The following is a 12,191-nucleotide window of genomic DNA, read 5'->3' on the forward strand; positions in this document are numbered from 1 at the left end:
GTGGGTAATTTGATTCCCTAGTTATATGTAGGAAATACATGGATACATATATAGGAAATATCAATGAATTTCCTACATTTCATAAAATTTTCTATATAGGGAATGATTAAAAGTCATAAAGGGCCTAGTCATTTTCCCTATGGCTATTATATTCATGGATTATTAAGGTAATAATTGATAGTTAGGTCAAGTTGGTTATAATCCTGGAAGAGCTCATTCAAATAAATACCAATGTGATTGAAATTTTGAAAATGGTTGTACTTATTGAATTAATATCAATTTATCGCATGTTATTGCAACATTTCCTTGAACAAAATGCTATTCAAACCATGTGAACTCCTGCATTTGAGCCAACTGGCAGCATATTTTAGTTATTGAGATCACCTACATGCATGTATAGAATGTATTTTTTCAAATTCTCCTACATATTGGAATGATTAATATTCTTCTAGAGTATATACATCTAGAGGCCCTCTGGTAAAAGGACATGTTCTATAGAGGGACTTAAGATTAGTAGCATAACAAGGTAAACAATTGATATCTATATAGGAGCTTGAATACTCGTGACATGGGTAGCTAATTAAAATCCATTGGCCCAAGGGTATGCTTTTAAAAGGGGATCCTTTAATATTTACATGGAGAATAAAAGTCAAGTGCTAGCCTTGGTGTAGCAATGGCTATCAAGGGCTTGGCCATTGCTACTACTAAACCAAATTTTTCAGACATATCTATTGTACTAGTCTTTCTTGTGCACTGACCAACTTCTTGAGAAAGATCAAAACTTGGTTGCAATTTCCACTCAAATGCATGGATAACGTTGGCAAGCATCAACTGCACGTTAACCAAACCTAATGGCCACCCTGGACATCCTCGCCTTCCAGATCCAAAGGCAAGAAGATGATAATGTTTAGCATTGACACCTAGCTCATCAAGATTGTCGGTGTTCAAAAACCTCCTAGGATCAAACTCAAGGGGATTGCTCCAAGAAGATGGATCCCGTCCTATTGCCCATACATTCACATAAATCCTTGCTTTTGCTGGGATATCATACTCGTCAATATGACAATGCTTCATGGACTCGTGTGGTGCGAGAAGAGGTGCAACTGGGTGGAGACGCATGGTTTCTTTCACCACCGCTCTCAAGTATGGCAAGAAGTCAAAATCCGACTCTTGCACTAAGCGTTCCTTTGAAACTACATGTTCTAATTCCTCTTGTAGGAGCTCCAAGTATGAGGGGTTTGCAAGAAGCTCAGCAAGTGCCCACTCAACTGTGTTTGAGGATGTGTCAGTCCCTCCAAGAAGCATGTCCTGGAGAATACAAAACAAGATTGCTTAATAAGATGAATTAGGTAGAAGCACATATACAAAGTGATTGGATGGTTTTGAAAAGTTGGTTTTTAGAAGAGAAGTGTGTTCTAAAAAACGGTGAGTTTAGTTGTTGTTAGTGGAGGCCTTTTCTCTAGGGTGTCTCAAAAAGCAATAAAGGTGATTATTTGGCTACGGAATAAGAATGATTGAATTCAAAGGTAAAATATAAGATAATGAATTCTTGTCAAAAACCAAGGCATGCCTTCTTTTTAGAGACACAATTTGTAGAGCTGAAAGTCTAGAGAATATTACTATTTTGACAGCTCTACGAAATGAGCCAAAAAAGCAAAACCACAAAGAATTAAAATGCATAGCTGAGGACAACAGCATTATATCTTTACCATTATAACTCCCTTGATGCTGTTCTCCGACAGTTGGTCCTCGGACAAGAGCACGTCCAGCAAGTCGGCAGGAGGCGCGGCTGCAGCTGATCCACGATGCCGACGACGGTCGATCATGTCTTGAAAGACGGCGCCGAGATTGGAGGCAAGAGCTTGACTGCGCTTGGAGTATCCCTGGGGGTCCATGCGGACCAGCCAGGGGATAAAGTCACCGACGTTGAAGGCCCCGTAGAGCTCCATGGCCTGGGTGGCCATGTCGACGATGTCGGAGTGGCCCTCGACGAGGACGAGCTGCGAAAGGGTGGAGCCGAAGGCCATGCGGCAGATGATGTTGGAGGAGGCCGTCAGGAGGGCGGGCCGAATGGATACGGCGCCGCCGGACGGAAGATTCTTCTTCGCCTCGGCAGCCACGGAGCCCAGGAGGGCCCGCACTTCCTGCTCGCGGACGGCCCGGAAGGACGCCAGTCGCCGGTTGCTGAAGAGCTCCGTCACGCACAGCTGGCGCAAGCGCCGCCAGTGGGGTCCTGCCGGGCTGAAGGCTATGTCGGAGGGGCCGAACGAGAGGTGCTTGGAGGCGGCCGTGGCGGGCCGCGAGGCCATGTGGGCGTCGTGCGTCTGCAGGACCTGGCGGGCCATCTCCGGCGAGGAAGCCACGATGGTGGCCACGCTCCCCAGTCGCAGGTGCATCAGCGGTCCGTGCACCTTCGCCAGCTCGTGCATGGCCTGATGCGGCAGCGGTCCCAGCAAGTGCATGTGTCCGATTATAGGAAGAGCCCTGGCTGGTCCCGGAGGCAGCCGCAGAGTCGCACTCCTCCGGCCTCCTCCTCTCATTATCTTCCAGCTCATGTAATTAAATATCGCCATGATTAGCATCGCTGCAGCCGCTACTAGTGCCCACCCAAAATATTCCTCATCATATATCAAGTCATGAGCCATCCGGCTTAAGCTTCTGCAGCACACCCTCCACATGCCTCCAAGCTCAGCTTGCACCTTATCACCAGCCATCCCTGAGCCAGCGCACATACACTCTTGCGCTTCTGTCTGTCTTTATTTAAGGCTGAAGCTTTGCTCACACGCCCTACTGGCGTCTCACGATTTCCACGCCGTCCCGAAGGTCGAATTCTCGAAGACTTACGGAAGTGGATGCAACTGTTTAAACCACTTAGAGTTATGATACAATTGCTTTTCAGATTACCTGTAAGAAAAACGTGAGTAAAAGATTATGCCATGTAAATTTTTTAATACTGTGAATTTCGTCAAACCTTAAAACATCTCTGAGTGACACTTTATTAGATCCTCATTGTCACTTTTTTGTGAATAAGACTACTTGATAAGGATATCAAAATATCCTAGGGTTTCATTTAAAGACCTCCACATGATATATGTAGTTTTACCATTAAACAATGTTCATGTAATTTGGGTGAAAAAAAATCATAATTAGGGATTTGTTAGATAACCTTATTGAACTGATCCGAAGAAAAAGGCCCTATAAAGTGAGAAAATACAAAACTGAGATGACCTTCAATTTGAAGGTAATTGTCTCTCTAACATTTCAAAGCATGTGAGGCGTGTACTTCTCTATTGCATAGAACTTATCGAATGTGTTTTCATAAACTCTTATACTCCTATTTGTTAAAGAATACGGATCTAGAACTAGATGAGCTATGGTGGACGCAAATCAAACACATGATACATTATTAGAATGAGGAATTGTAACTCAAGTGAATTAGGTTCCAAGATAGATTAGCTTGGACTCATAAACACAATCTTGAGCGATTCAAAATGATTTGTCCTCCATATCAAAATGAGTGTCAAGTACATGCCTTTATAGCTTTTTGGATATTACCACTTTTCCTCACTGTGCTTATGGGATTCTGGGCACCTCTCATAGAGCTTCTAGAGCATACATCTTTTCTTTATCTTCCATACAAAGCCTTTTGTGGGAAAGCCTCTTTTGGGCACACATCTAGCCTCTATGGACATTCATGTTAAGCATCATTTGCTATTCTCAACACCCCCCCTCAAATGATGAGTTTCTACCTTTGCTGGCTTTTTACCCCCCTGCATGCAAATAGGGACCAAGAAACTAGCTCTTTGGCAGCCTAGTCAAGTTAAGGCTTGAAACTTTACATTTTCAGTAGGGTTTGTTACATCCACTATGGGAAGCAGATCCACTCACCGAATTTGAGATCCTCTATGGGAAATTTTTGCAAAACATTTTGTTGGTTTATAACAGCGGAAAATACTTTCTTCATCATTTTTGTTTTGTTGCTTCTTTGATAGCCTTTCATCTTCTTCTTGGTCTTCTTGGACTTAATTTTTCTTCATGCTCCTTGGCTTTTGTTGTGCACCTTATCCCTTTTACCAATGTGTGGTACTTTTTTTTTTTTGCTTCAATCTTCTTGACACAATCGTGTTGCTTCATGCTTTTACATGTGAGTACATTAATGGATACATGAGCTTCATTTGACAAACTCGCACACATGAGATGAATTTTGGGATACATGGTTTAAGGGTTTTCATTTCGCATTGGCTTTCCTTTTGAGCTCTTGTGCAAGCAAATCATTTCATGCGGGAAGGTATTACCACGAGTATACTCGAGCAATGTCTAGTCCCTTACAAGAATAGGAATTCAATAGAAACTCTAATCATAAGTAACCTCTTAGGATTTTTGATAACTAATTATCAAGAATATTAAAAATCCCTTATTTTAGTTCAAGGAAAGTTAGTTAAATGTGAAGGCAATTTGATGATGTAGTGTGAGATGAGTAGGCTGGTTTGAAGAGATAGAGTGTGAAATAGGCTTGTGAATGGAGTTTGTTTTGGAGAATGAGGTGGACTCTAATCTCAAGGGATATTGAAACAAGGATGAACATCATGGATGCAAGACATGGACTGTTGTAATATGCCTCATTTCTAATCCAACATAATAGGATTTTGATGACATCACCAAAATCAAGCTTGATTCCAAATGCTTCCAATTGTCCACCCTCTGCATCCACCAAAAGGAGTGCCAGCCATGCCATGATCTCAAAAACAAAGGGATATTGAGAGGAAAACTACAGGAAATCATATATGTTGTAACCCGGCCCATCTAGATAGTTGAACCCTATCCTGTCAATGACACCAGCAACCTGATACCAATCTTTTCGCCCTGTGAGCAGCGAGATGTGGATGGATTCTATGAACGAAACTTGAAAGCAAGGATTCACAAGAATCATTATCTTTGAGGATGGGCTCTGCAAGTGCACCCGCATGGTTGTGCAAATGTTTGGGGGAGGGTTCGCAATCCCCAGAAGGGCTTTAGATTCAAGAACCACATCTGAGTACACAGGCCGTGAGTCGATGTGTGTCAATCGAGCATGTCAAAGGAGAGCTTAGGAGACGGGAAGGGTCAGGACTTGTGCCTACAGAGGTTGGTAAAGAGGTGGTGATATCCACCTATCGATCCACTCGGCAAGCTGGTGGTGCCCTTACCACTACTGTGGACAATGGAGGGCCAGCAGCGGGTGCAAAGGACTCGCCTTTAACTTCATCCCTCCACTGCCTGCAGATGCAAATGTAGGCCGTGAGCTCGGGCCCAATGAGGAAGGGGAAGACGGCCTTCAAGACCTCGCTGCTGGGCAAGTTGCTGTTCTGCTCCATGGCATAATGATATCACAATGCAAAAAGATTAGGGTAAGGTCGAGAAACCTACACAAAGAAAAAAGATCACTCTTTCAGACTGTTCTTCTGCACGAAGACCCATAGACACAGAAAGGAAGAAAAGAATGAGATAGAAAGTATTTAGAGTATGCAATGACAGGAAATGTTGAACAACTCTGCCCACTAGCTACCTAGCTCAGTCATGGCTCTGATACCATGTTAAAGAATACGGATCTAGAACTAGATGAGCTATGGTGGATGCAAATCAAACACATGATACATTATTAGAATGAGAAATTGTAACTCAAGTGAATTAGGTTCCAAGATAGATTAGCTTGGACTCATAAACACAATCTTGAGTGATTCAAAATGATTTGTCCTCTATATCAAAATGAGTGTCAAGTACATACCTTTATAGCTTTTTGGATAGTACCACTTTTCCTCACTATGCTTATGGGATTCTCGACACCTCTCATAGAGCTTCTAGAGCATACATATTTTCTCTATCTTCCATACAAAGCCTTTTGTGGGAAAGCCTCTTTTGGGCACACGTCTAGCCTCTATGGGCATTCATGTTAAGCATCATTTGCTATTCTCATCACTATCCTTTTGTGATAAAGTTCTTTTCACGCCCCGCATCTCCACCTTCTCATATTAACTTGATTGCACTCATTTACATATTGAAGATAGCTCCACATCTCCATATTCACAATTTAACTCACTCTGAGGAGATAGTGCATACAAGAGTATCTAATCTATTTTTCACATTTTGACATCTATTGGACACAATTGTAGGATTTGGATTTTCACATCTATGCATACTTAAAATGAATCCATGTCAATAAACATATGCTTACATTCACATTTATATATACTTAAAATATATCAATATCAATAAACAAATATTCTTTAACACTAGTGTTGTAGACGAACACACACTATTGTGGTTAAAATTTATACCCTCTTAAAAATATATGTTTTCTCTTCAATAGAAAATGTCTAGAACAAATACCTACTTTAGGAGAAGTTGATAATCAGAAGATAGTAGTTGCAAGGAAATAGATGGGATGAAAGTAAGCTAGAATGTGTACATTTCCCTTGGAACCATTTTCACATAAAGAAGGATCCATAATGATAATATTTAAAATTGTCTTAAATCTTGTTTTATCCAACTCAAAATTTCGTGAAAAATAGTTTGAATCAAGATCAAAATATTAGTTTAAACTTCTTGAGGAGGACAAAAAAATATGTGTGTATATCAAAAAGTATATGGAAAAATATACAAAAAGTCCTTCCAATCATGGTGGGGTTGGGCACATAAACATTTTTTAAAAAGAATCTTATTCAAGTTGAAATGTATAATGGGCTCCCTCATCTTTTCATTGAAGGAAAAAGTTTAGGAGTTGATCAATTATGAATTGATATAGGAGAATTGTTAAGTTTTGATAGTCAAAGAATTTGAGGAACCCTAAAAAGTATTTATCAATCATATGGAAAATTCCAAATCTTGGAAGAGTTCATAATCGAAAAATAAAGTGGCATTTTGAAGAACTATGAAAAATGCCATTGAACTGAGAGAGATGGAACTTTGAAAATTTTGGGAAAGTTCATCAAATCACTACAAGGATATAAGAGTATAGTAATGGCCATTTTCGAGCAAATTAGTGGCATCGCTATTTGCGTCGCATTTGCGACGCAAATAGCAATAGTACTCAGGTGAAAAAAAGTGGGTCGAAACCCGAGTGCGGCATTTTGCGCAAAAGAGCAAAAGAGGGAGCAAAAGGGAGAGTGAAGTGCATCTTGCGTTTGAGAGGGAGAGGGAGAGGGAGAGAAAGAGAGAAAGATGGAGAATGAGAGCTTCTCGCCACCGCCGCCACTGCCGTTTGCGAAGAAGAGGAGGAAGTGCACGGAGGGCAAAGAGGAGCCGTTGTTGTGAAGAGGAGCCGCCGAATCCATCCTCGGCACTTTGCAGTGCATTGTTTCCTCTTGGTTTTTTCTTTTTTCTCCTTTTCTTTTGCTTGTTTTTGTTAAAAATTATGTGTACTGAGAGAGAAAGAGAGGAAATGAGAGAGGGAGAGGAAGAGAGAAAAAGAAAGAAGGAACGAGAGAGAGAGAGAGAGAGAGAGAGAGAGGAAAAAACATGAAACATAATAAAGAAAGAGAGAGAGAAAGAGAGGGAGAGAGAGAGGAGAATGAATGGATAAAAAACAAAGAGAGGGTAAGATCTTATTCTTTAATTTCTTATTTTCTTGTTAGTAGTAGTAGTAATAGTAGTAGTAGTAGTAGTAGTAGTAGTAGTAGTTTTCTTGTTTGTAGCAGTAGCAATAGCAGCAATAGTAGTAGTTTTTTCTTGTTTTCTTATTTGTAGTAGTAGTAGTAGTAGGAGAGAGAGAGAGAGAGAGAGAGAGATGTTTTGTTAAAGGAAATGAGAGAGGGAGAGAAAGAGAGAAAAAGAAAGAATGAACAAGAGAGAGAGAGAGAGAGAGAGAGAGGGGGAATAAACATGAAACATAATAAAGAAAGAGAGAAAGAGAGAGGGATGGAGAGAGGAGAATGAATGGATAAAAAACAAAGAGAGGGTAAGATCTTCTTCTTTTCTTGTTTGTCGTAGTAGTGGTGGTGGTGGTGGTGGTATATGTGTGTGTGTGTGTGTGTGTGTGTGTGTGTGTGTGTGTGTGTGTGTGTGTGTGTGTAGAGAGAGAGGTTTTGTTAAAGATGCACACAAAGAAAAAAGGCGGCAAGGTCCGGTGCAATACCACAAGATGGGAAACACTCCGACATAGGGTAGCTACTCCCTAATCCCCATACTAACATATAAGACTTTACATACTGTGGTGTAGGCATGTATATAGGTGGGTGGAAACTTTACATACATTAATTTTGTTGAGCTACAAGAGAAGAAATTCCTTCTCAAACAATTTAAGAAAGAAAAAAAGAATGATAACAAAAACAAATTGTGTATCATAACGTAGACCAAATGGAAAACGATGAAGGACGTGATGTTCAAGATCACGAAAGGTGTATCTTAATCAGCGTATCCCATATCCTTGCTCTCAATGTAAGCTAGCAAATGACGAAAATGTCGATTGTCTAAAGAACACGTACAACGCTTTGGTGAGTTTCATTCAGAGATCATTGATCAGGTGATCTTAGATTTTAAGCAAACGGTAAGAAAAGTATATATCAATCATGCATTGTATTCGCAAACTACTTGAATATCATATACAAAAATATTGGATGTGGCCGGTAAATTTATTACAGGGAGATGACGTCTCATCCCAAGGAGGAGTGCATCTTTTGCGGCTAGTTAGAAGAGTTTGTGGGCGTGCAATGGATGGAGTGCTTGAGCCAATCCACCACTTGGAAGGTACTATCCAATCTATACCATCAATACCAGAGGAGACAGGCAACCTTCGAGACTTTCCTACAATCTTGGAGCCCAGAGATATCGAGACATCTAATCCACTTAGAGAGGAAGCATCCATACCATTATATGATGGGTGCCGAGTATTCCGCCTGAAGATACTACTTGAACTCCTGAGTGTGCAAGCAAAATTCGGGTGGAGTGATGTGAGTGTGACCGAGTTGTTCAAGTACATTGTACGTACACTTTGTTGATTTCTTTTCAGCACTATCATAAAAAACAATTGGGCTTTTTCATGATGTTTTATGATTTTCTTTCAGGTTACTGAAGTATCATATATCATCACTTGCAAATACCATGCCTGAGTCTCATGATGATGCACGACATGTTTTATGAAAGCTTGGCATGGACTACAACAGCATCCATGTAGTGCTTACAGGTATTGACAGAACTTGCAAGGGTAAACCATCCCTCAAAAGTTTCTTAGACACTTTCTGCTTATCCCCTGCATAAATCACATGTTTCGTACGTCCGCCGGCGTGGCGAGCTTAACAACATTGCATGCACAAAATAGATCCACAAATGAAGTTCAACAAATATCAACAGATTCACACGCATGGAGCCACATTGACTCTACCTTTCTAGGCTTTGCTCAAGAGCCAAGGAATCTTCAGCTCAGTTTTGCTATGGATGGAATGAACCCATTCGGTCTACGTTCAACTTCTTACAGTGTGTGGCCTGTAGTCCTTATCAACTACAACATCCCTCCATGGCTTTCTATGAATAAAGGACACCTCATCCTTAGCTTGCTCGTTCCCGGCGCCGCTACAAAGTAAAAAATATGGATGTGTATCTTTGTCCAATAGTCGATGAGCTTAAGATTTTGTGGGAGGAGGGTGTCACTGTGGAAGATATAAGCAAGCGCGATGGTCGACGCTCTGCCAATATTCGAGCCATTTTCATGTGCACCATGGATGACAATTTCAATGTACAGCACAAAATATATAGTAAGACATGGTCGCATGGATGGCATTTCTACGTGGAGCATATCGACAAAATGTGCTCCACAACAGATTGTGGTATCATGGCAAAGTTCGAGCAAGAGAGCCGACAACGAACAATGGATCCAAATACCATTATAGACGAGATGGAGTATTTTGAAAACTTGCAAAGTATTATCACGGTGGATTACCGTAGCTTCTCCATGATCGTATTCGATGTGTAGTGGTTCAAAGTGGTACTTGAAGGAGCTGGAGCAACAATTCGATGAGGTCCATCTGGATTTCTCAAAATAAATTTCGAAAAAAGATGGACGGATTTTTGTGACACGTTTGTATTGCCAGACCATTGTGCACAGGTGTCATGAACTCATGTTTTTTTAAATTTTATTAACAACATGGTACATGTCACAAAAGTTAAATCTCTCTTGTACATGATTTTGAACAGGTAATTTTCTATCCAAACCCCTGACAACCTCGATGGTAGTATGTTATACCTTCAGCTCCCCGAAGTACGAGAGTATATGATCAAAGCAATGTTCCCATTATAGATGAGGACAGTATGCAAATAGAGGGGTGGAGGCTGCCGAAAGCTTGGAGCATGTAGAGGAGCTAGAATCGGGTAACAATGATGAAAATACAAGAGTCCAAGAATTCTTTGAGAATGAGATGGACTCATCCTTTTGTGGTGACCTGTCTTTCGATCTTCCAATGTATGTGGAGCTCGGGGGGGTCGGTCAACAATATGTACCTCTAGCACGTGAGTTCAAAATAAGGGTATTTAATATCCCTAGAATCTATATATTTACAAATACAAAAGGGTGAAAATTAAGGCCTAAAATTTAACCTACAAAAGGGGATTTTTTTTTAATAAATTTTTAGAATTTCCTATTGCAACTTGCGCATGTGAGTATCATGGTTTACTTGGAACAAGGGAGTTTTTGCATACTGTTAAAGGTTCAATTCCCAAAGATGGCATCCTATAATTTTTTAAGCATGTAAGAGTTTTAGTTTATTAGCATTGCTCGTTAGGGTATATGCTTATACAATGGTGTAGTGGCAAGGTAGTTCAAGCCCCAAAAAAATTTACCCAAGGTTAATTGGAGTTAAGTGTCCCATTTCTTTGAGTTAAGATTTGTGGATTTGGTAGTTGAAAATATGCTACTTTTTTTATAGCATCTTCCCATGATCCCTTTCTGCAACTCACACCAGGCAATTATGGCGAACGTCAGGATCTTTGTGTGAGTTTCGTAACTTTTTCATATTTGCAAAAGTTACGAAACATCACTGATCGTTTCAAACTTTAACAGTCGATAGCCAGTTAACGGAGCCATAGTAGTGTGTAACGGCTGCAACAAAATCAGATATGACCTTCAACACCCCGTCAATTGATTGCGTGAGAAAGTGAAGTTGAAAATCATAACGTTCATTATCATGTTCTAAGAAGGGGCCGTCAAAAGGTGCTCTTAGAGCCTCTTCCCACCCAATTTTAGTGGGGTTTTGAGGCCCCACTATTACCACTATTCAAGTGTCCCACCATAGTGATAGTGGGGGCCCTAAAAAATAGGGTTGTTAAAAAATTTCCAATGAATCTGGAAAAAGCAGGTGCAAACACAATGGAGCTATTCACGCAGGTATTTTTTGGGGGGGTTTTCCAACGGTTTTTAGATAAAACCGAAAACCACTCCAAGCCACATGGGGGAGAGGTGGGGTTTCAAAATTGGGGGTTCCCCGCAGAAACACTCCCACACTAGTGGCCCTCCCAAAAACCCTTTCCAAGTTTAGACTTGACCACGTGTAAAGGGTCTCCAATGCCAAGATTAGGGTTTGACACTCTTGTGGTCTTCCTCCTTGGCTCCCACCATTGACCACCATCTCCATTGCTAAGCGCCTACGCTGGTGGGGCTTGGCGCACCACCTTCTTTATCACATTCACCAGTATTTCTACCCCCTTCCCTTCATTTCCTCCTTTGCTTGCATGCTCGGGTCTTCCTTGCACTAATTAAGAAGGATCGTTGTTGTGTAGCCTCCCTTGCTTCTCTATCACATAGTTTGCTGATCGCATTTGAAGAACGCCTGCTACTGTGCCACCCATTCTAGAACCTTCGGTTTTTGAGTGATCTGAGAGACATCAAGATTTTTGGAAGACATTAGTGAGGAGATAAGATGTGCAAGTTCCACCTCTATTTACTCTACTCATTTTTTTGTTCTAAGTTCACACCTTTATGTTAGCTCTGTGTGTGTGTGTGTGTGTGTGTGTGTGTGTGTGTGTGTGTGTGTGTGTGTGTGTGTGTGTGTGTGTGTGTGTGTGTGTGTGTGTGTGTGTGTGTGTGTGTGTGTGTGTGTGTGTGTGTGTGTGTGTGTGTGTGTGTGTGTGTGTGTGTGTGTGTGTGTGTGTGTGTGTGTGTGTGTGTGTGTGTGTGTGTGTGTGTGTCGAAGGGTTTTCGAAAGCAAAGTCGTGTCTACACAAGACCT

General features: G+C 41.1%; 1 protein-coding gene and 1 pseudogene across 1 annotated transcript; both read right to left on the reverse strand.

Annotated features, from left to right (window-relative positions):
• Positions 1–313: 313 nt before the first annotated feature.
• On the reverse strand, positions 314–3,490 carry LOC148031012 (cytochrome P450 71AU50-like). The gene is made up of 2 exons (XM_087684548.1): positions 1,710–3,490; positions 314–1,308 (listed from the first exon to the last, which is right to left on the reverse strand). The coding sequence occupies exons 1-2, from the start codon at positions 2,730–2,732 to the stop codon at positions 625–627; spliced, it is 1,707 nt and encodes a 568-aa protein (XP_087540674.1). The 5' UTR covers positions 2,733–3,490; the 3' UTR covers positions 314–624.
• Positions 3,491–4,438: 948 nt separating this feature from the next.
• Positions 4,439–5,354, reverse strand: LOC148031013 (F-box protein At5g39250-like; annotated as a pseudogene).
• Between the last annotated feature and the right edge of the window lie 6,837 nt (positions 5,355–12,191).

This window comes from Lygodium microphyllum, chromosome 9 (genome assembly GCF_053477565.2).
Source record: "Lygodium microphyllum isolate KBCC chromosome 9, Lygodium_microphyllum_v1.1.10, whole genome shotgun sequence".
Taxonomy (NCBI): domain Eukaryota; kingdom Viridiplantae; phylum Streptophyta; class Polypodiopsida; order Schizaeales; family Lygodiaceae; genus Lygodium; species Lygodium microphyllum.

Coding starts and splice junctions, on each gene's coding strand:
- LOC148031012 (XM_087684548.1), bottom strand. CDS start 2,732: ATGTGCGCTGGCTCAGGGATGGCTGGTGATAAGGTGCAAGCTGAGCTT. Junction 1,309..1,709: donor GCATCAAGGGAGTTATAATG/GTAAAGATATAA, acceptor TGTATTCTCCAG/GACATGCTTCTTGGAGGGAC.